This window comes from Lissotriton helveticus, chromosome 1_2 (assembly GCF_964261635.1).
Source record: "Lissotriton helveticus chromosome 1_2, aLisHel1.1, whole genome shotgun sequence".
In the NCBI taxonomy this organism is placed as follows: domain Eukaryota; kingdom Metazoa; phylum Chordata; class Amphibia; order Caudata; family Salamandridae; genus Lissotriton; species Lissotriton helveticus.
Genome location: NC_136058.1, coordinates 103,249,063 through 103,273,547, shown reverse-complemented (window position 1 = coordinate 103,273,547; position 24,485 = coordinate 103,249,063). Strand labels below are relative to the sequence as shown.

At 43.2% G+C, this 24,485-nt stretch overlaps 1 protein-coding gene across 12 annotated transcripts in view; it reads right to left on the bottom strand.

Moving 5' to 3' along the window:
• Positions 1-4,280: 4,280 nt before the first annotated feature.
• DOCK7 (dedicator of cytokinesis 7) overlaps positions 4,281-24,485 on the bottom strand; it is an 870,736-nt gene continuing 850,531 nt past the window's right edge. For 7 of the 12 annotated variants that reach the window (XM_078669446.1, XM_078669454.1, XM_078669461.1 and 4 more), the window contains 3 exons: positions 23,692-23,798; positions 19,137-19,304; positions 4,614-4,807 (listed from right to left, as the gene is read on the bottom strand). In XM_078669446.1, coding sequence (XP_078525572.1) covers positions 4,765-4,807; positions 19,137-19,304; positions 23,692-23,798 — 318 coding nt within the window. In that variant the 3' untranslated portion in view covers positions 4,614-4,764. Of the gene's footprint in view, positions 4,808-19,136; positions 19,305-23,691; positions 23,799-24,485 lie in introns of all 12 variants that reach the window. The other 5 variants (XM_078669468.1, XM_078669501.1, XM_078669509.1 and 2 more) reach the window with 1 other exon arrangement.

Genomic DNA, 24,485 nt, shown 5'->3' with positions numbered 1-24,485 from the left:
TTAAAGAAGCCCATAGACTTCCAAGTGTAGCCTTTTAATGCCACACTTATTTATTTATAAAGTTCTACTTGCTCAATCTAAACCTGTCCAAGCCACAGCAGATGGAAAACTTTGCTTCATCACATCCATCTTGGATAGCCTGGCTGGCTAGATTTAGGCCACAGAGTCCCATGAGGCATGTGAATAGCAGCCTAAAAGCCAGCTGGCCTTGATGGATCTGAGATCAAGGCTCACAGGCAAGAAAATGATTTTTCCAAAAATTTCAACATGTATTGACTCTTGATCAGGTGGGGGGGGAGGGAGGCGAGGGAGGCATTAAGATTCACCTTACTTGTGGAGGCCTGTATCCCCAAGATCTCAAGGGTAGGCTGCTGTGTATGCGAGTTAGGGTCACCTGATGCAGGTCTATGGTGATGAGTGATTTGTCTCTTTACTGTAGGTCCAAAGCATGGTTCCTGCAGTCATAGCAGAGTTTGAATGCTGTGGTCTTCAAGAGGGGCATTCTCTCTAGCACACTGCTGTGAAGAAAACCAGACTGGAGTTGGTAAAACACTGATGAACGCTTGAGAGCAGAGCTCAGGTTCTGTGTCCAAGGCTGAAGGAAGAAAGTTATGTAAGTCAGCATGCAGGGGTGGCACCTATATGTGGCTCTGTGCAGTCACTTCCAGAGGTGACACCATGGAATCTGATGCACCACCTCCAGGTGCTTAAGAGCATTAGTGGAAAAGTTCTGGCTCCAGTCTGGCACCTGGGGCAATTCAAAGTGTGAGGAATCTGCAGTTAAAAGTATCTATCAGAAAATCAATTACTTTAGTAAGTGAATCAAATAAAACATTCATAGTCTAGGATCAGAATGGCAAAATTAAGGGCTTGTGTCATATGCAGATATAAAAAATAAATATGGGACTGTAGAAAAATAAGGAGCCAGGTACATGGTTAAACTCTTCACAACCTTACGGGTGTTTGGGATTATCTGCTGAGAAGCCCAGCAATTATTTTATCTTAGATTGACAACTGTGATACCAGCTTCAAACTACTCTCTAAGTATCTACTGTAGATGAAAAGAACTTGTCTGAATAGTTAAATCTAGTATTAAAAATAAATTGTTGGCAAAGTAGTTTGAAAAATAGTTGTGGATACACGTTGGACCCGAGATAGATGTCAGCAATGTTTATTATTTTGAAGTACCATACACCTAAATTATCTATTTTGATGCATCACCAGTGTGTGTGGAACACTGACTATTTCTGGTACGTATAAATACAGTTTATGGCTATATATGTAATGGATTGCATTGCTAACCCTATCTTGCTAATTCAATGTTTTTTAGTTTTTTCCTTTTGACAACTGTGATACTTCAAACTGCTCAAGAAGCAGCTACTGTAAATGAAAAGAACTGCATATTATTGTCTGAAGAGTTAAATCTAGCATTAAAAATAAATTGTTGGCAAAGTAGTTAAAAAAAATAGTTGTGGGTACACTTTGGACCTGAATTTAAGATTATGCGGCAATGCTTATTATTTTGCAAATACTGTACACCTATTTGAATGCATCCCCAAAGTATGTTGGACACTGATTATTTCTGGTTTGTAGGAATACTGTGCGTGTAATGGATTGCATAGCTAACCATATCTTGCTAATTTAATTGGTTTTTCGCTTTTCATTTGCAAACATAATTGTACTGTAATGCAAAAAATACAAAAGCAGGTAAACAGGATCCTTGCCCAAATACACTGCTCTCAGATCCACTAGTTACCCTCCAGTGCCTTTGTAAATGATGGCATCAAATCTCTAATAGTTCTCTGATAGGTAAATTACAACAAAGTCCTCCTTCCTATTTTTTTTGTGTTAAATGTTGTTTCATACAAAACTATATCTTGATGTGCACATAAATCACAATCCAGTATATGTAACAGCCAATGTGTGTTTTGCGACTTGGTCTCTTCTTCAGGGCTAATGTATGTGGCGTTTACTTTCCCCCCACAACCCTCACAGTGACAACCCTTGTCTTTAACAGGCTCCTCAAAGTTCTCTGAAGCAGATGTTAACATCACCTTTAACATGGTGAGGAACTGGACTGACCTTCCCAATTTGGAGAGTGTCTATGATGAAGTCTTCCTCCTCCTCCTGCACCACATTCTTATCCACCTTGTGATAGGTGGCTGTCTGCTGATTCGGGATCCCCAGGTGGGTCCAAATTATTGTCTTCCTATAGATACTCAGTAGGTTGCCTATTGGCTGATCATATGGGTTGAATGGCACATTGCCTGTGGAAAGGTTGAGTAAGGTGACCATTGCTAGAAGTCTGATAAACGGGTAGAGAAGTAGCTGGTGTGAGAGGCAGAAGTAGGGGAGTGTGTGATAGAGGAATAGGTCCTGTGGCGCCAGCCTGGTCTTTTTAGAGGTCTCCTGTGTGCAAAGCTTTGAAGCAGTCTCCTAGTCGAAAGCTACCTTCTGCTTGCAAGGAATAGAGTTAGATGGAGGAGGAAACCTTGTGGCAATTTTTCCTGTGATTGGATCCATGTTATATTATGTGTATTATGCATAACTCATCTGGGTGGGTACCCTGACAATAAAGAGCACTTGCCTTGCGTCCAGTTCTTGTTGAAACCCTTGCGTATGGATGTATAACATCCTCCTGCGAAGGAGTTGTGGGAGACTTGTGTGGCTCTTTGTGTCCTTAGGGATGATGGCGTTTTGAGGCTTCGTCACAGACTGAGGCTTCGATGTCAAGGGTGTCTATGTGTTTTTGGAGCCTAAATGTCCTTTTGGTGCTGCTGAGGTGTGGTTGTTGTGACTGGCTTGACTCCAATGAAAGCTTCAGGGTCCATTGGCCGGCAGCTGCTCCGGATGGTGTTGGAACCAATGAGGGCTTTGGTGCCAGATTTGAAGAATGAGTATGGACAGCACTGGTGAAAGGCTTGGCATGCTCTGCTGGCTTCTGTGAGTGCCGACTGTACCAAGTGGAGTGTCATGGCCCTTGTGTGAGCTTGTCTCTACTGGCATGCTCGGGGCTTGATTCCCTACTACCTTGGGAGCGTTGCTCAATCTCGGCATGGGGAGCAGCCTTGTGTTTTTCTGGAACCGATGTGCTCACAGATCTCAGGGTGGTATTTATCCTTGGGCTGAGCTTTGCTGATGTGGCCACTTCCTGTGGCAGGTCACCCTTGGGTCCGCTGAGTGGCTATGGGGCGAGGGTGAACCCTAATGGTCCAACCTCTTTACTGTGTGGGCACCAAAGGGGTCTGCCTCCTTTTCCCCTCGAAGATGTCCTGGTCGCGGACAGGTCTTGCCACTGCATGGTGCATGCCCACCAAAGTTCCTGTCAGTACAAAAGGGGTTTCTTTGAGCCAAACATTAGGCACGTAGGGCAGTTGGCATTGCTGTGATCAGAAGACAGGCAAAGAATACAGAACTTGTAGTGGTCGGTGCCCGGATATTTAGCATGGCATCGAAGACATTATTGAAATTGTGTTTGTTCCTTCACCTGGTACATTTTCTGAAGGAATGATGTATGGAAGCATCAGGAAGGACTGTTTTTGTGCAGGAAGGAGCACCTTCGTGTACAAAAACAATACTGGGAGTTTTTTTTCCTCTTCCCACATGTGCTGCATTTCTCCTCATTGCGCCTCCCCTGATGAGGCAAAAGGTTTGACCTATTGCCAAGTTTGATGATTTTGTATATCAGTGGAAGTGTCAAAATCCATTGGTGTTGCGTGGAGACACCCACCGCAACGCCCATGGCATGCCTTCCTAGCGCAGAGTAAGGCCATTCAAAGCGGTTTTGCATAGCCTCATAGATATGATTTTGCAGTATGCTTTGCCAGAGCGTCACAAAAAGTGATGCTCCAGTGGCACAAAAGGGCTTATAAATATGCCCCTCTGTTTCTACAGTGTATGGTATGTTTATTTAGCATTATGAAATATTTTTTTCTCTGATTTATGTCGGAACCAATTTACTAAACATGATTTTCTTTTTTTTATCTACGATAGCTAAAATGTCAAATGAAAGTGTAATGATTACTTGCTCTTAGTTGGGCCAACTGTTCCAAACAAATATCGATATGCTTCAACTACTATGAAGTGGGATATCAGAAATTGTGTGTTAGTTATGTTACATTTAGACACGACACACAGCGAGAAAATTGATTGAATAAACCTTAATATTTCATATTTTGTTCTGGATCTGCAGGAATCTTGCTATAAGCCCTAAACGTTTAACTATAGTGGCATGCATTACGTGTGAGTTTGCAACTAATATAAACCAGACAAACAAAAAGTGGTGACAGTGGTGCGTTTTATTGGAAAAAACAATATTTTCTCCCACATTATAACTTTGTCAGTACCTTTTACACTGAGCTCCGACAATAAATGAAGACATGTTTAAAAGTACCTTTAAAATAAACATTGCCACAAATTATAGGCGTACCTAATATAAATAAACATTTTAACTAAAAGTAAATAACTGTTTAAATTGGGCATGACATAAATAATAGTAAAATAAATTTACCGTACCGTGGAGTCGAAAAAGGTATTTAAAAAAAATAAGCAATTTACAGCATATCAAATGGATCTGAACCATGATTATCAAACAACAATTAATAGTCCACAGTTTGACCTTTCAGGATTACTTTGGCAACTTAACACTTCAAGAAAGGTGCATGAAATGTGTCTGTTGAGTCCAGGAACAAAGTCCAAGGCTTAACTTGATCCCCATGACTGACAATACAGAAGTCCTCTTAAAAAAATCTAAAAGTGCATTTTTCATATATCAATTTTACGAAGGCTCATTCTGCTAAATGAATCCCTGAAATAAAATAGAAACAAATATCAGTTACTCTGAGGATGCATTTTCATAAGAAAACTTTTCAAATACATAAACCCAGATGGTGAGTAGACTAATGTACCAAAAAATAAACGTAACAAAGTTATTTTAAATCATTAAGGCGCAATACACCATACACAGCAAAGTGATTCAGGCCCGTTGCTTTATAAAGGCTAGCTTTACAATATATAAATGTGAATATAGTTATTGGATATAATATCAACATTGCAATGGGCATTTTCCTGTAGCAGCTTCAAAAATTGGACCGATACTGAGAAAAGGGCTGACAAATAACCTTTCAGAGTGACCAGATCAAAGCCACGGTAGACCAGGAACAAAACAAATAAAAACCTGAGACAAACTTAGTTAAATGAAGGTAGACCTGTCCATTTTCACACTTAGGTCACATACTTAGCACCACAGTCAAAATAGATGGACATGGTGGGCAAGAAGTCAAAATCACATTCACCATTTCTACTGGCAGATTAAAGCCATCCAGCAGGTTCTGCTCACAATCCATGTGTGTAGGCGTAGATTGTGGGGGGTTTGGACGCAGACTCCTGCTCAGTTGCAGGAACAGTAAATCCCCTGAAGGGCCACTCAAAACAGGGGGCGTAAGCTCTGTTCCAGCATACTGGAATACCACACTCCCGGAGTCCAATCTGGGGTTATCAGGATGAGTTGTGCTTGGTCCCTCCAGAAGTTCTTAACAACTCGGGGAATCAAAAGGCAGACGGGGAGGACACATACAGGAAACCAGAGTCCCACTTAAGGCATCTAGGGGAATATTTAAAAGACTCTATCGCCACAGGAACGTCACTTTTTACGACGTTCCTGTGGCGATAGGGGCTTCACTTAATGTGGCTTAACACTGCCTTGTAAATAAGGCCCCCTTTCACACTATGCTTAGCGTGAAAGGGGTGGGCAATAAGTGTTGCTGTAGGTGTACCACCGCAACGCCCATTGATTCTAACATTGACCCCTATTTACAAGGGAGGCATAAATCGGAGGCAGCACCAGAATAAAGACCAGAGAAAACCTGGTCTTACCCTGGCACAACGAGGCAAAATGTTTCCTTTCTCCTTGTTTTTGCTGTTTTCATGTGTGCTGCGTTGTGCAGCACACATGAAAACAGCAAAAGGCCAATGATTATGTACTGGAAGGTCCCCCTTCCTGCACATAAACAATCATTTAAAAAAAATGCTGTTATGCAACTTCTATGTATGCTGCATTAAACAGCACACATAGAAGTTACAAAATGCCATTTAAAGATTGTTTATGTGCACGAAGGTACCACCTTCCTGCACATAAACAATCTTCTCCTGCATGTAGACACCCTTGCACTATGGAACAAGGGTGCCTACGTTGGTGCAAGGGTGCCTGCGTTGGCACTAGGCTGCTAAGTGTAGCGCCAGTGCAGGGGGAATCGCAGGGCGGCACCATATTCTTGTAAATATGGTGCAGTCCTTTATTTCTGAAGTAGCGGAGTGAGGCGTTAAGACAGGGAGGCTAACCACTCATTCCAGCACTTCCCTTTTAAATATGCCCCAAACTGTCTCCCTGAGATGCTTTAAGGGGAAAGTCTAAGAAATGCTCTGTGGCAGCAAAAAGATCTACATAAAGCACACTACACTTCACACATACACCCCCTGGGTGCAAAGGCCACTCGTGTTCAGGAAGATGACACCTGCTGAGTTTGTCCACCTTGATGCTGAGAGAACCAGTCAGGCGATTACCTGCTAGGGATACCTGGGAAGGGTCAGCCACCTTCACACTCACAGACCTCAATGCACAGAACTATACCCTACAACGTCATGCTTGTTGTAATATCACATGGCAGTTGTGTTGTCCTTCAGAACCTGAACTGATGTGCCCTTCAGGGATGACAAAAAGGCCCCGAGGGATAAATGGGGAATGGCTCCAGAAAGCTGATGTGCTGCAGCTTCTCCACTTGAGCCACACGCCTCTGATCTCCACTTCATCCAGGTGACCTCCCCCCATCCCAGAGTCGACCTGCACATCGCCACTGTGTACCCAGGATGGGCCATGGACTCAGATTGGCATCCATCATCGACCACTGAAGGTACTGGGCTGCCTTGTCTGAAGCACAGCTGTCTTTCCGAGAAGCACCCTCAGTGTTGGGCACCCTGAAGCTGGAGGTTCCACTGCAGAGCTCGCATGTGCCACTGGATATGAGGCAGGATGCAGGAGACCAGCAGACAAAAAGCATCGGAATAATCTGAGCCGGAACACAGGCATGAGGGTGAAACTTCGAGATCATAGCCTGAATGTCCTGAAGTTGCTGTGAAGGCAAAAGGTTTGCAAGTCACTGTGTTAAGGGTGGATTCTATACCTGAAGATGAGATTACGGCTATTTGATGTAAGACTCCAGTGCAGCCACTTACAACATAGTCGTATGGAGGCGGTCTGTGACGATGAGGCCTTTCAAAGCCAGTCTTGGAAATATAGGAATATATGTATCCCCCAACCTGCAAAGATGGGCCGTGACTACTACCATTATCTTCATCAACACCTGGGTTGGCAGAGGTGAGGCCAAAGGACAGAATGGAAAATTGAAAGTGTTTCAACCCCACAAAAAACTGGAGGAAATGCCTGTGGGTCCAAGACTGGCAGAACCTGGGCCAAAGTCAGGATCTGAACTTGTCTTTCCAGGGAAGTTGTTCAAAAACTGGAGGTTTCAGTTCGGCCTTTAACCACCGTCCTTCTTCTTGAGCACCAAGATGTAGTGGCAGCAGCAAGGTACCATTTCCATACTACCTCATGCCCCTTTGGCTAGAAGAGTTTTAACTTCCTGGCGAGGTTAGTGGCATGGTTCGCTGATGTGACTGAAAGAAGGTATGAGTTACTTGCGTGCCAGCTAGGTAGAGAAATCAAATCCTGCACCATACTAGCCACAGATGACGGCAGGAGGGCGACCTAAGTGGGTTGGCTGTGGCAAGTGAATAGCAGGACAGCTGCATCTATAGGTGGCCATCACCCCAACAACCGCCTCTCCCTTTGGAGCCACGAAAAACGTGTTCAGGCTGCTGGATGGGCAGAGAGGGCATCCACAAATTTCCAGAATTGGTGGGTGGGAGAGACTAATCCTAAGGAACGTACCTTCGCCCAGCTACCTTTAAACTGCTCCAACGCAGAGTCCACTTTCCATCCAAAGCGTCTGAGGGCATAATCCTCAGACGTGCCTTGAGTTCCTTAAAGAAAAACTTGTGGTGACTTTCCCCAGCCGTGGTGCCCTAACCACGACTGACATAATCTATGACGTCCAAGTAAGATCATAATCTTTACTTTTTTTAAACACAAACTTTATTTCAATTGTATAAATATGTGATATATTTGCCCCACAATGCCCATACATCATGGCATTGTATACCATACAAGTAATCATTACAGTTGAGGCACGGTAAGTAAGACAAGAACAGGTCTTGGCTGAGAAAAAAAATGAATAAGATTAATGTATTCAATACCGTCCCCCCCACTAACTGGACAGTGTCACCTATTGATACCTGTACATGGTGAGCAGTATACAAGGGAGTTTTTAAAAGTCCCTGCAAGAATCCTGTGGAAGGAGCGAGATGTGTTAGTCCGTCTGTTATGGTGAGGGTGGGACCAACAGTCACTTGAAAAAGTGTGATATGTGTATTGTCACCAACAGTGAAAAGGGGGAAGGAAGTGGGGGGTTATAACATGAACAAGATATCCGCACAGTGCACCGGAAGGTCACTTTTGCTCATTATTCTCCATCTGGTGCCACATCCTGCGCCTTGAAGCCCTCTAGAAGGGTATCCCATTCAAGCGAGATGGGTTTCTTATGTAGACCTCTATACTTCTCTTGTAATAAAGCCTGTGTGTAGTTATTAGCCTCTTTGCCAGTAGAAAGGCTAAATCAGTAAAGCATAGTTTCACTTTGGAGCTCCTCAGCTGAGGATGTAATCCTAAAATACAGTGCTCTGGTGTGTCCCATCGGTCAAAACCGGTCAGGCTTGTCAAAGTTGCTGAAATTCCGGCCTAGTAGGCAGACAAGGAGGCACATGTTCATGCCATATGCATGAGGTCAGCCTCTCAGGCATGACAACGAAGGCATGCTGAAGAGCCCATTGGGAACATTTTGTTAATTCTACGTGGTGTCAAGTATGCTTTATGTAATATAGAGAATTGGATACATTTAAATCTCAAATTACTTGAGAGTTTCTAGGGATATTTCAACACATTGTTCCATTCCCTGTCTGATAACTACCGGCATAGGTTTGTCTTCCGTTTGATTTTTAAGGAAAGGAGTGGTGTCATGAGATGTGCCGTGAGCCCCCAACAGAGCCAGCGTACCAAGTTCCTGCCATGTCCCTTAGTATGTAATGCCTGAAGCAGTTCAAGAGTTGAGGGTTCCCTCCCAATGGGTGCCCAGTGCTGTTGAACATAACGGATAATACGGTTGTGTGTTAGAAACAGTGTTTCTGACAATCCAAGTGCATGTACACAATCGGTATGGGACATCAGTGTACTGTCCTCAAACAGGGAACACACCGTCATTACCCTTTCTCAAGAGCCCAGCCTGCATGCTGTCAATGTGCCTGAGGATGTGGAGAGACCGCACAGTGGTATATTCCATGTATATTGCACTGTGGAAGTAGTACATCTTCTTGCTATCCTCCAATATGTTAGGGATATGCGCATAAATAGGGAACCCGTCTGGGGGCATGGCTGCACCCGTGCACACCAATCGATGGAGCTGACCCTGGCCGATCTAGTCTGCCATATAACCTATTTCCATCAGATTAGGCCTGGCCAACCAAGAGGATAACCACTGTAGCTGTCCGGCCAAGCAATAAGCTTTAAAGTAGGGGCTCCCCTGCCACCTTTGCTCCGTCAGTAGTTGGAGCTTAGCTAGGCCCACCCAATGGCGCCGGCTACCCCAGGCGAGCGCCACCAGCATTATATTCAACAATCGGAACACCCATGCCGGCACCAGGGTTGGCAAGTTCACAAAGTGGTACAGCAGGCGTGGCAGCATAACCATCTCTATCAGGGCCAGAAGTTCTGCCACTAACAAGGTCAGTGTGATCCAAAAACCTATCTGGGACCTTAGTGAGTTAATTGTATGAATGAAGTTACCCTTCAAGAGTCCCTGTGCTTCACGATAGATATGGATGCCCAGGAAGCGAAACGTTTGTGGCGCCATCTGTATATGTATAGTCCCCCAACAGCAGTGCAGTCTCCATATAGGTGGCAGCAAAGGAGAATGCACATGATTTATCTGTGTTTACTTGGAGACCGGAAAGCTCCTCAAGCGTAGCTAGTAACTAGGCTTCCCCCATCTAGTGTCATATGAAGGTTCTTTAGATACAGGACCATGTCGTCAGCACAAAATGATATGGAATGTAGAGTACAGCCTATAGGCATCCCCCACTTCCCAGACTCCTGACGCAATGGGTTCAATGGCCAACACAAACAGGAGCGGCAAAAGGGGGCAGTCCTGTGGAGTCCCATGCGAGTCCTGGTAGAAGTCCTGTTCTGGCAGCTTATATACAACAGTTTCACCCACTAAATATAGGTGGGGTTTTCCGTATATTGCTGCTATCATAAGTTACATCCTAGGGTGTCACGGGCCTGGCGGATATCCAGGGATAGGCAGCCAGCAAACGCGCCTATCGCCTCCGAACAGCATCCATTATGTGAAACAAACAATGGATATTTAGAGAGGTACTGTGCAGAGGAACGAAATCTCAGTGGTCCATGTGTATTAACCTTAGGAGCAGCGGAAGCAACCTGCGTGCAAGGATTTTACTAAGATTTTATATTCAGTGTTTAATGACAGAGATCTGTTCGAGGTTAGCTCCTCAGGCGATTTTCCGGGTTTTAGCAGTGAGGTCACCAACGCCTCCTTGGTAGTGAGGGGAAGGGAGTTCTCCTTCAGGGAAGCATTGTATAATTTTTCTAGCTCAGGTACCAATCTCGTCATATAGGTGGATTAGAATTCTACTGGAATCCCGTCTGACCCCCAGAGTTTTATTTCGGTTGAGCTCTCTATTAGCCCCTCATATCTCACCTGCTGAGATGGGAGCGCTAAGGGCCTCCCGATCATCCGCAGGCACCCTGGGTAATGCCACCTGGTAGAAACAAGAAATTACATCCACCGGGTCAGGGGACATTGGAGCAGTGTATAAAGATACCGAAAGGGGATATTGATTCCTAGTTGTGTCTCAACGGGTCCTTGAGTCAAAGTGTTTACTGATAGAATAGGTGTGGGTGAGGAGTCTGGCTGGATCAAAAAAGCCAAAAGTGCTCCAGATTTATCAGCGTCGGTATGTGTTCTCTGGATGTATGCCCTGTGATCAATGACATGGAGATGTTCAAGACATTCCGCGTGGGTAATTTTGGCCTCATGCATTGTAGCCTATCTGTTGTTACGGCATTCTTGACTGCTGCCTGCTCCAACGGGCCCAACCTGCTCTCTAGTTGTGTGAGCTCCTGAACGTCTTCTCTCCTAGCACCTACCATAGTATTAATAGATGTTCCTCTGACCACCACTTAGAATGCCTCCCACTCCACTAGAGGAGAGGAGGCCGTAGCCATATTTGTGTAGGAAAAGGTATCAATGGTGGTGGCAAATCTCTCTCTCTGAACGCCGCATTCTCTAACAGTGTTGGTTACAGACACCAGGTGGGAACTAGGGCTGGCACTCAGCCCCACGAGAATGAAACTTCTTGTGGATTGTGATCTGATATTGTCTTTCCCAGATACGTGGCATGTGTAATGCTAGATTGAAGATGTAAAGAGCAGATTAATTGATCTAGGCAGGTGTGGTTTGTACAGGGATGAGAATAAATTGAGTATTCCCTCATTCCTAAATTGGGGCTGCGCCATACTTCTGAAAGCCTCCAACCCTCCACCCATTGTCTTAATGCCCTAACCTGTTGCACCAGGCAAAGGGGGATGTGAGCAATCTAAGGTTGTATCAAGAAGTGCGTCAAAATCTCCACCCAACGCCCACAGATATAATGTCCAATCCATCAATACTGATGACCAATGGGCGAGGAATACATCCTGTTCCGTGTTGGGTGTATATATGCATCCCCACATAATCACCTTTCAGCAGCATGTAGGTACCCTGTGTATCACTTCTAGTATCTGAAACTGCAAAGGGGACGCCAGCACAGTCTTATCGCAGCCCCCCTCGCAAAAGCATAATCTGATGTATGAAAGAATTGCCCTCCTCTTTTTTGTAGTTTGCAAGCCTCAGGGGCAGTAAGATGAGTCTCTTGCTAAAATGTAATATGTGCACAGTGCCTATGCAATTGAGCTAACACCCTATGCCTCTTGTACAGCGAACCAATGCCCACATATTCCAAGAAACTATGCTATTAGCACTTAACTTCTTAGGCATCTTGTCAGGATAGTAAACCACGATGGGACGGGATAATTGCTAGGTCTGAGCGGAGCACATTCAGAGAGAGTCCAATGTGGCCGCTATCTTGTCCACGCCCCCCCAGATCATAAGATATACTTAGCTGCATTGTTGCCATAAAGCACAGTCTATGTAAAGGTATTCTGAAACTTTTCTAGTAGAAAGGGTACATAATCTCGTTCACCATGTCACAGCAGGCATGCAATATGCCAGAAGACACACAGCATTCAGGGATTCATTAGCCAAACTGGCAGACATGAATATTTTATTTCCAAGAGCATCAATGCCTATTGATCCCCGGTCTGGGGGAGCAGTAGGAAAGGTTTTGGGTTTACCTTATTGGCGGATGGCTGTGCGACTAGGCTCTAAGAAGATGGAAATTGTGTCAAGGAGACCGGCCTAAGACATCTAGGATCACAGGAGAAGGTGAGAAAGGCTTGGCCCAAGATGCAATGCAAGCTTTAGTCAGAGCCTCATTAAAAGACAGCAAATGTACAGAAGTGGAAAGGCTTGCTAGTAAAACTCCATTGCGCAAATTTGCTTTAATCTCCGCAGTAGGCAAGCGCAACTCCAAGACTGCCAGAGCCCTGCGAACCAACACTGTGAGAGAGGTGCTCTCCTTGGAAGGGGGGTTCAGGAGTGAGTATCCGCTTCAGGAGTGAGTATCCATTTCAGGTGAAGTATCTAGACGACTAGCATTTGGATGGTCAAGCTATAGCCTAGTATCAAACTGGGAGATCAACTGTCATTATCATTGTGCAGATCATGTTCGAGATGCTGAATGGCAACACAGATAGAGCTGAAAATTGCATCCAGCTGTTCGTAATAGTGGTTTGAGGGAGAGGCACCGAAGGAGTGTCCTCCTAAGCAATGGGTAGTACCTTAGTGATCTCATAGCACAACACAAGCCAAGAGCTAGATGAACTGGATTCCTAATTAGAAATTCGGATCAGGATCAGATCTGAAACCAGCACCCCTGGAGCCATAGCTGGTACCAAACTGGCTGGACATGGTGCAGCCTGCGATAAAAGTGTTGAGGTGCTGCCTTCCACTGGTGGTGGGCAGACAAAATGCAAGTGGTATCAGTCAGTGCTGGGGGAAAATCTCACCAACAGAAGCCTGACTGGAGGCCTGGCACAATTGAAAATCTTTCATCTCTGGGGAAGACATTTCCATAGCACACAGTTTCATTTTGGGGGACACATTTGTTAAGTGCGAACTGACTTTAGTAGGCACGGATCGCACCTATATATTGATTTATGTTGTCACTTCTGGAGGCAGCATGAATGTGTCACAGAGTACCTGGGTGGCAACTTCCAGTGACTGGGAACTATTGTAGAAAAAAGTCCAGATTCAAAAGGTGAGGAATGTGTGGTTAGAATTATTTATCAAAAAAATATGTCTTTTATGAAGATGTTTATAGGTTATGGTACCAGGGTCAATTGTCTCTAATAGTTGATAGGCGTATGGGCCCAAGCCCTTTCCCAGGAATTTTACTTAATGTAGTAAGTGTTCACTGATATCACAACTTGCTGCTACATTATAGCAATTTGTGATGTCATGTCTGAGCATTTTTAATACATTTACTTCAAGAAATGATCACTTCAATTCCTGGTTCTTGTTTAACTGCTCCCCCAATCTTAGGACAAATTAACAAGCTACTTACCTTTGGTAATACTCTTTCTGGTGGATACTCTAACTGCAGATTCCACACCTTGTGATTACCCCCAAGCGCTAGACTGGATCTGGAGATTTTTCTCAGCAACTGTCTCACGTGCTGGTAGGGGACGGCGTGTAGCACCGAGTCGGATACGTCCTGCCGTGGAAGTGACGTCGGGATCACAATATTTCCAGTATTGGCCTGAAGGGTCTATTACCTGGAACGTGGATGTGAGTGGGTGAGGTATCTGTGGTTTGATAGAGCGTTATTCAAGGTAAGTAGCTTGTTCTTCTGATGGATACTTCTAACCGCAGATTCTTCACCAAGTGAATAGATGCTAAAGTAGTACCTCCTCAGGTGGTGGGTCTGTGGATGGCTTAGACTATAAAGTCCTGCAGGACCAAAAGGGAAAAATGTCCCTCCTGCCAGGGCTGGTTATCTAGGCAGTAGTGTGTCGTGAACCTTTGGCATGACACCCACATCGTAACCGGGCAGATGTCCAAAACAGGCTCTCTGCGTACCAGTGCGGTGGTAGTAGTTTTGGCTCTGGTGGAATGAGCTTGCAGGCCGTCCAGAGGCTGTTTCCTGGCCAAAACATAGCAGATCTTTATAGAAAGAACAAGCTACCTGTTTCTGCACTGCTCTTTCTTTGTTCACCCCTGAGCAACCCACAAAGAGCTGATCGTCCCTAGGGTGATACTTGGTGCGAAAGATGTAAAAACTCAGAGCTTTCTTAAGGTCTAGGGGATGGAGTCTCTCTTTCTCTTGAACGGATGAGGGGGAATGAAGAATGGTGGAAGAGTAATAGACCGTTCAATAAGGAAAGGTGTTACAAATTTCGAGAGGAATGCCACTTTGGTTCTTACCACCAATTTGTCTGGGAACAAGCCATGTAGGATTGGCGAATAGAAAGCACTCGTGCGACGAACTGACTTGATTGCAGTGAAGTATACTGTCTTCAATGAGAGCAATCTCGGAGATCAGCTGTGCATAGGCTCAAACGGAGTGCACATTAGTAACATAAGAACTGGATTGAGGTCCCACTAAAACTTCACATAGGGTTTTAGTGGGAACATATGCACCAGCCCTTTCAAAATTTGCATCACAAGAGGTGACTTAAAGATTGCTGATCAAACTGTTGTAGAAAAGTTGATAAGGATGACAACCCTTAGCTGTTGCCACAGCAAGGTCTTGTTGGGCTAAAGTCAAAGAAAATAGGAGATGCGGGAACTGGTCTTGTAAGGGGTGAATATGCCTAAAGCCTGGCTGCTAGAATAAGATTCTCTACATCTGGGGGTAAGTCAAAAGTAGCCAACTGTCGCCACTCAATCTCCAAGCATGAAGTTATAAGTTGTACAGGTTTGGATGCAGGACCTTGCCATGCTGCTGCAACAGGAGATCCTTCTGAGGAGGCAGTCGGATTGAAGGACAAATGCTCATAGCTATTCTGGGTACTACACTCTCCAGGTCCAAATCAGAGCCACTAAGATAACGTGGGCTTGATCGTTCCTCATCTTTCTCAGAATTTTGGGCAGGAGAGGTAGAGGTAGGAAACCACTCAGGAACCTTGAGCTCCAGTCTAACTGAAAAGCATCTTCGAAGGAGAATTGCCTAGGGAATGCCAATGCGCAAAAGCTTGGACATTTGCTCGATCACTGTGGTGGTGAAAAGATCAAGACAGGGCTCTCCCCATTGTTGAAGGACACCCTGGACTACCTCAGAATGGAGCTGACGTTTGTTATCCGCTAGGCAGCAGCAGCTGAGTTTGTCTGACCTGACATTTAAAGATCCTACCAGGTAATGTACCAAAGAGATGAACTGACAACCCAGCCAGTTCCAGAGGTGTAAAGCCTTTTGGACAGGGCCCAAGACCTCACCTTGCCATGCATGCTGCAATACCACATGGCGCTGGCGATGTCCGTAAGGACCTGCACTTGTTCCCCTCTGATGGATGGGAGGAAAGCTTTTAGTACTAACAGAATCGCTTGCAACTCCAGCAGGTTGATGTGGAGGCAGGTTTCTGCTGGAGATCAGAGTCCTCTGATCTCCAATTCTTCCAGATGGCCTCAACAACCCCACAACGATGCATCAGTCACAACTTTTAGTTCTGGGTGGGTAAGGAGATAAGTCTGCCTCCAGTCTAACAGTGGTCCAGCAACCACCACTCCAGACAGTTTACAGTCTCCTCCCACACCTGGAAGGAATCTGATAAAAGACTTGGAAAAGCACAGAGTCTAGGACGCCTCCAAAGAAAGGGAGTCTCAGTGATGAAATCAGGTGACACATTGGCATGTTGATTGTAAATCCAAGGAATGTGAACAGGTTGGCTGTTGCCTGGGGGTGGTTCATGGTGGTTTGAGGGAAGCCCACCTTTAGCTAACAGGCATTGAGGTATGGGAAGGCTCAGATGGGCACTGACCACTACCATCACTTTCGTGAACACCTGAGGGGCATAGGTGAGGCCAAAAAGGGGGATAAAGAACTGGAAGTGCTTGAGGCCTACCTGAATCCGCAGGAAATGGCTGTGGGATTGCAGGACAGCGATGAAGAAGCAGGCATGCTGCAAATCAAGTGTCACCATCCAGTCACCTGAATCCAGGGCACACAGAACTTGGGTCAAGGTGAGAATCTTGAACTTGTCCTTCTTGAGGAAGAAGTTCTGGGGGAGGAGGTCTAGAACAGAACAAAGCCCTTCGTCCTTCTTTGGCACCAGAAAATAGCTGGAGTAGCAGTAAGTCCGAGTCTCTGCTGCTGGTACCCTATTGATGGCTCTCTTTTCCAAGTGCCCGATAAGTTCTTGCCGGAGAATGGATAAGAGGTATTCTGGAAGCAGTTGTGATGTAGACGGCATGCTAGGAGGGATGGAAATGCCCTGCATTAGGGCATTAAAGCATTGGACAATTTGAAGCACCCATCTGCCTGATGTGACGCTTTCCCACTTGAAGAGGTAAAAACATATCTAGCCTCTAAATGTTCGACAGTGCGCAGCTGGCGGTAAGCTAAAGTGAATTGGGTAGTTTCAGAACTATAATCGCAGCAAGCAGCCAAGGGATGGAGGCTGCACAGCCCAATTAGTCACGCAAATCAACAAGGAATAATGGTGCCCACCTCAATGGTCCACTGCTAATAGACCACACAATATGACACACAATATCAAAAATAGAGAGGCAACCATAGCAGTTGAGCATAAATAAGAAAGAAGTTATTGAGTTTTCAGTATTGTATCTGTATTCCTCTTTATTATTCTTAATTCAACAAATACGCAGCCAACGCGTTTCACCCTTAACAGGGCTTCATCAGGGCGACACAAAAATCATACAGTAGACTTTAAAATGGGGTGCAGCATCATCCAAAAATGACAAATATTCAAATATAAATCCTGCCTTAAATGTTTAATAGAGTCACGTTCTCCATATAGACGTAAGTTGGACCATGTGTGATCAAGAACTAAGTGTTCGTAGAAAAGAGTCCAGAAATAAGGGCCAGTTGATCCTTATTCCGACATTGTGAACTCCCTCAAATCAGAGAGAAGTTCATTATAACGTGGGCCGTGTATGGCACAGCTTCCTTCCGGCACTTGCAGCGTATCCACAATGCCAATTCAGCACTGGATCAACTGGCCCTCATTTCTGGACTCTTTTGTATGAAAACTTAGTTCTTGATCAATCATGGTCCAACTTACGTTTATATGGAGGACGTGACTCTATTAAACATTTAAGGAAGATTTGGATTTGGATATTTCGTGTTTTTGGATGACGCTGCACCCCATTTTCAAGTCTACTGTATGATTTTTGTGCTGCCCTGATGACACCCTGTTTAGTAGGCTAAGAAGTGTTTTTTGGTATGCTGTCAGCCTTTGTGGTGTTGTGTGAATGAGGGCTTTCATGCACTGATACAGCACATTCTCCTTTTATATACAATGAAAGGATAAAGGGCAGAGTCAAGACGGACGACCTGCAAGCATCTGACTTTCTAAAACATATTGCAATCATGTATTAATATTTCTAGAAAACTGACACCAATTTCCTATTGACTCATGTGGCTAACAACCATGTTGACGTAGTAAAATATTTTGTAACCTTGGTATTAGTGTGCTTTTCATTTCAGCATTATTCCCCTTCAGATAGACCTCTGATTTGCAGAAAAATGTTTGAGAAGGTGATAATATACTCACATATGCTTACGTGTGAACCAAATAGAGGACTTCCTAGGAATTCTCCGTATATTTCTGACACCTGCTAAGCAGAGACCCTCTCAGATTCCCAGAAGTACTCTAACATGCAACCATTTTGCAATGCGGAAATTTTAGATTTATATTTCTGCACATGAAAATGGTATACACAAATCTGAATGTATTTTTCTGTTTCTCCACAGGCAAAAGATTATTATCAATTGTTAAGCGCAACGTATCATCCCCGAGGGGATCTCTCGGCGCCGCAGTATTAAACAAGGATTAACAAAACAATGTCCAGTTAGAGATTAAACAGCCAGGTTTTGAGAAGTTTCCTGAACTGAATTAAGTTAGTGCAGGAGCAATTCCAGTGGTGGGGGCCAAGAAAGAAAAAGAATGACCCCCCAGTCTAGCTTTGTTTATCTGTTTGGGGCACAGTAATATCTGGCCACTGGATCTAAGTAGCCGGGTGGGAGTATATGGCTGTAAACATTTTTCAGATAGTCTGGTCCACTTCCCTGCAGGGTTTTCAAATACCAGACATAGAAGCTTAAATAGAGCTATATATTAGACTATATAAAGTATTGGCACACTTGTTCCCCATTCACATACCCCAAAAAACATTAATTCCTGTCCATCAGAGGAGTAAATATACAATAATATTAGTTGGCAGAGTTTCAGCAAAATGTTGATGATTACCCATAAATCTCTGTGTTTGTTGGTCTTACACCAACCAGACTTTGACCTCTCAAACGACATCAGTTGTGCACAATCCTTTAGTTAGGCGTGCAACTAACGCTGAGAAGTGAGCTTTCAAGCGTAATTTGAGAAGTTTGAGGCTTATTCCCCCAGTTAGTCAGAGGCTATAGTATCACAGAGAATATATCATCTACACTTCAAAAACTACAAGGTACTTTGTGGAAACAATATTTTTACATACGTATTCAGCATTTCTGGAATAATCTGTATGCACAGGAGGGATATTTCCCACCGTAACCAATACACACACTAAACCCCTCATTTACAGCAGAAAAGAAGGTCTTGTAAAATAATGTGTCACCTGTGACATGTAACGGGCAGGATAATTTTATATAGTTGTGGTATTTTCCTATTGATCAGTGGTTGAAGAGCTTCTTTGAGACGATGGTAGTTGCGCTCAAGTTCACGCTGGTATTCCTTTTGATCGGGACCGATCAGACTCTTGTTTTTACGCAGTGCATCTTCACACCTAGAAGAGAAACCATATGAGACTTTGTCTTGCAGCAGGCAACAGGATAGCTTTAGAAATGTAATTACATGCTCAGGCCATAGTGCATCTAAGGTTACATCACAAATGAACACACATTATAACCATGGCATGACAAACAGACTGCCAATGTATTCAGCACTGGTGAAGTGAGGAACATCACTATCACAGAACAGCTCTAATGGCATCGGACATGGCAGCATTTGACTACTATCATTACAACAAGGGCCTAACAGCCTCTTATTAAAAGTGACCAGTCTATCGACATCTATGACTATAGTCAGCAAATTGTAAGCACTGTTTGTATCACGTTACACATCTCTCTGCATAACTTTGTTTCCTTTTTATTACTAAATTATTGTAGGGCTCATAAAGCTGATGCAAAAGACAAACCACTGCCTAAAACATCAGGCACTGGCAAATCCAATAGGTCTCATTTTCAGACTCATCGACTTTGCAAATACTAATTATCCAATCAAAAGGATGGCAAAGAAGCTATCTTCCAGGAGATGGACACATATTGAAGGGGAAAGCCACTATATAAAATTCAAGCAAATGAGCGTGAGAAGAAAGACATCCCCAATGCGCACATGCATATACGTTACCACACAGATATGCACCTAGGGAATGACATTATCACCATTTATTTTGTTTACTTACCAATACAAGTTTGAAAATATCCTTTGGATTGAACAATTAAAAAAAATAAATGCAACATAATGGAACAGCCCGGCTGTCGGGTCTTAAAAAAAACCAAAAAACAGATGAGGCGGGGGTAGTTTTAAATGAAACAAAAGCTGGGAGTGGGGAGGATGGGAAACACAGAACATGTTGGAAAGAGAGCAACGTGGGGAGGGGAGCATACAAGAGAGCAAGCAACACGAGTGGGAGGGGAAGCATATGAAAGAGCGAGTAGCAAATGAAGGAGAGAACACCACAGAGTGGGGGAGAAGCACACAATGAAGAAAGGTAGAAAACATGAAGCCTCCAGACGGCGAGAGAAGGAAAACACACACACTCTCATGGAGTGCTTAAGGAAAAAAAACTAACTTCCCGAAACGTGAGCTGTGGAAGGATACAAGTCATCCAAGCAAAAGGATGGTGAAGAGGCTATGTCCCAGGGGAAGGACAAATACAAGAAGAACAAGGAAAGGCACTGAGCAAGAAGCAAGAAAACTAGAGTGACAATAAAGCAAACCAATGGGAAGCAATGGATGAGCTTTAAGTCCACTATAAGACATTGGTAATCTGACAATAATTATTTTTCTACCAGACAGCTTCACTTTCTGGTAGGCTCAACCTAAAAAGGTTTTCTCTTTTTAACTTTGTGAGAACAAAACAAAATAAGTTACCACCAAATAGAGCCTCTCATACATTTTTCCCAATAGAATAGTTATTAATGGGTAGTGATTTATTTCAGACAACACAAAACTCTTTCAAAACCTAATTTTAGTCTTGGGTATATTTGCCACTATTGGCTAAAGAATATTTGTCAGGAGTTTTTGGTTACTTAACGTTCGAGTTTAGAACAACATATCAATCACTGTATATGTAAAACTGCACTGGGCAGACAAGGAGTACACTGCTATGTGTATGCTGGTACATGTGGGACCGTTGATTGCAGCAATACCGAATGGATTGATTCAGGTGGTTTGCAAGTGTAAAAATGCAAGTGGGTAGTTCCCTTAACTGGAAGGGGAAGGCCAATGTCAAATTACACATTTACAACTACACATTTAGTGTTAAAGGAAAAACTTCCACCAGACTGTAGAGAAAGGAATGTCCCCTGCATATAGTTCACTTGTGTTCCCCTGCCCTGAGTGTCCTAATGCGACACAATGGACAAAGAAGTTGCCTACATTTGAGAGAAAGGCATTGCATCTTATAAGTGCTTGTTACTAATTTTAAAGATTACCACAACTTAGTTTCAACATGCTTTTTTCTTGGTCAAAGGTACTAAATTCGTGGCAATTCACCACTATTTTATTTTTTTGTACTTCTATTACACTTTTAATTAATCCAATAATCCTATTACCAAATTTCCACATAAAAGAAAGTATATTATACTAATAATTTTAGTAAAATCAAAAGGTATTGGATAACACAGACGTAAAAAGAAGGCAACAAGTGGATAAGCTGAAAGTAGAAAAGTCCATATTTTCGACTAGGTTTCTAATGATAGGAAGGATCAAACGAAAGAAGCGCAAGTTAGATGGACAGAATAAGAAAAGTTGGCTGAATATAATGGGCCAAGCATGGTATGATAAGTCAGCACAATAAGCTCAAAGTAGCAATAATTTTAAAACGTTTTATGTTAAGTAAAGACAACAGGCAATACTTTAAAGCAATATTTGTTGGAGATGTAGCTGTAGCTCAGAAAGCACATTAAAAGTATAAATGCACAATAGTAATATATTGCTAGTGCAAGACCTTACACTTGGGGGCTAATCAAAAGTAACCTTTATGGTTGATCTAGTACTCTTAGGGCAGTAGGTCTCATCTAAAGGCAACCACGGGGGATTGTTGCTCATATACCACAATAGAAATCTTCTACAGAATTGATAGAATGAAAACAATGCATAGCCACTGTGACTCAAGTGCATCCATCCATGAGGGTACCTACACCCCCATTTGTAACTTTGATTCATGTTTCAACTTCTTAATGGTAGACCAGCTGGTAACTTTAGCACTACCTAATTCAATTATAAGTATGTACATAGGAGTTTGCAAAAAAGAGCACACCTATTAATAGAGTGTTCTGGTGTTACCATAAAGGAAACATCTTCATATTTTTGTGTATGGCTCTTCTGTCCCCAATAACTGAGAACTCATTTCTTAGTAGAGCTATTGTTGTAGCTGGAGATACATTGGTAATGTCTAGAAGGTTATGAGTGAGCCTAATGAGAAATGTTCGAGGGGCAAGCTGCTCAACGGCCTTGGATCCAGATAGAAATACTTAGAGAAGTAAGTGGTGTCAAACAAGTGACTATGCCTATGGATTACCTGAAAGATGTCGCTAGAAGGCCACTTATGCTGTTACCTCTAATGTAATGTCTAACAGACATGCTTAAGTTATGTAATTACTAACCCTTGCCTTTCCTATTGACCTTCAGTAGCAAATAGTAGGTGTTTAAGGATGAGACCAATGCAGGTCAAAGGCGTGCAACAGAACATCTGCTATCCTCGGCATTTTGGTTCCTGCAGCCAGTTATTTATACTCTTTGTGGGATAACTGCTCCATTTGAACTGAAACCCAATACACAAAACAGTGAAATCCTTCTCCATCACAGAGCCAAGAAAACAAATGTAGCTACTGTACGGGCTAGATGTTTAAGCAGTGATGTTTTTAAGGGACAAAAAAGCACCACTTCTAAAATGTCCTGATATTTCAACAGTTTTGGTAAATTTCCTTACAAATACCATCAACTTGCAAGTATCTTAACCCCTTCGACGCTCATGACGAGCTGGGCTCGTCATGAGGTAGCCTCCTCGCACGCTCATGACGAGCCCAGCTCGTCATGTAAAGTGCGGTTTTAAAAAACTCAGCACAGGAGCAGAATTCCGCTAGCGCGCATGCGGTTAAGGTAAAGCAACCATTGACACTAAAATGGCATAGCCTGTATGTTTCAAGAATTTAATTTGATACTTTGATCAGAGAAAGAACAGGGCCTGCAACCTGAAAATGTAGCACTAACCAGTGCAAATAGACACATTTTTCTCATCCTGAAAGACATACGTTTGTAAAAGGTGCATAATGATCTGGCTGAACCATGAACATTTACATTGCAGTCATAATACATAATACATTTCACATTGGCACACACCTTTCCCTTAAATGCGTTTGGTACTGAACGATCATGTAGTTTGCCTCAATACATTGTTTTTCGTTAAACGGGGAAATGTGTGCAATTTTCTTTGATGGGGTATTTTGCTTTAACAAATATGTGGGTTTCTTTTGGAGACACGGGTGTGTCTCCACAAGCGATAGGCCATGGACATTCCAGTTTGTAAATAGATATCATCTTACCCTGCACAGACAGTAACCATATAATGCCTTGCTAGAACATATAAGGCAGCAAAGCATGTCTGAATCTTCCTCAGACTCAAAAATAGCATTTCTATTGAAGAGTGCTACACTCAGAGCATTTTTGTTCATTGTAAAATGCTACTTTTTACTTACACAGCCGTAGACTTTGGCCAGGCTGGAGATTTGAACAACATGCAGTTAAAACATTAGACCCCTGGACTCTTTATAACTGCCCTATGGCCATCTTTGCAAACAATTTACAGAATGATAGGTGTACTGCTGAAAAAACCTGCAATAAGTAGAATTAATTCAACAATGGCAATATTGTTAAAGAAAGCGTACCTTTTCGTGAAGTCTTTGAAACAGAGTCGTAGCTTATTATGATGCCTGAAAAGTTTCGGATCATTGGGAATTTCAGAAAGAAAAACCTGGGCAACTTCAAGTGGTCCCTTAAAAACAGAAAATTGATTCTGTCAACAAGTTGCTCATTAATGACACAAAGAGAAACACAAGTAATCAAAGGAATGTAAGCAGCAACTCATAACAGCCTTTTCTTATTTTGTAACTAGCAGGAAACAAAATTAAGTTACTTAACCTGCATATATCCTTGGTTCTAGTGTAAACAATTGCCCTCTTCCATCTTTCTCGGATTATTGTATTATCTCCTCATTGTAAAGCATTTCATACACTTGGGTAGCAGGGGCCACCAGAGTTAACACAATCCTGCCTTAGTATCACTTTTTCTACTGGGTGTGACAGCAACTTTGCTATAAAGTGTAACAAAAACAATCTTCACTACTGGTGTACAAGTGATATTCTGAGGTAATCCACAAAGATGAGGGACTAAGGATCCACAGGAGGACAAAGATATTCATGTTACTTATTGAAACAAACTTCTTCACAAGAATAAAAGCACTAGCAGATTTTCCCACTAGTGGAACTTGTGCGTCAAGTTCCTACAAAAGGTACAAGCCTGGTGATGGGAGATGCAATCTAACATTCCTTCTCCGTAAAATATGGTTTCTCATAAACACAAGGACCAGAACAGTAAGCAGTCTTTTTTTTTAATTCATAAGTATTTCTGATCCGTCTTGGTGACAAAAAAAGTTTTCCAAGTAAAAAGACTGCCTGGGTAC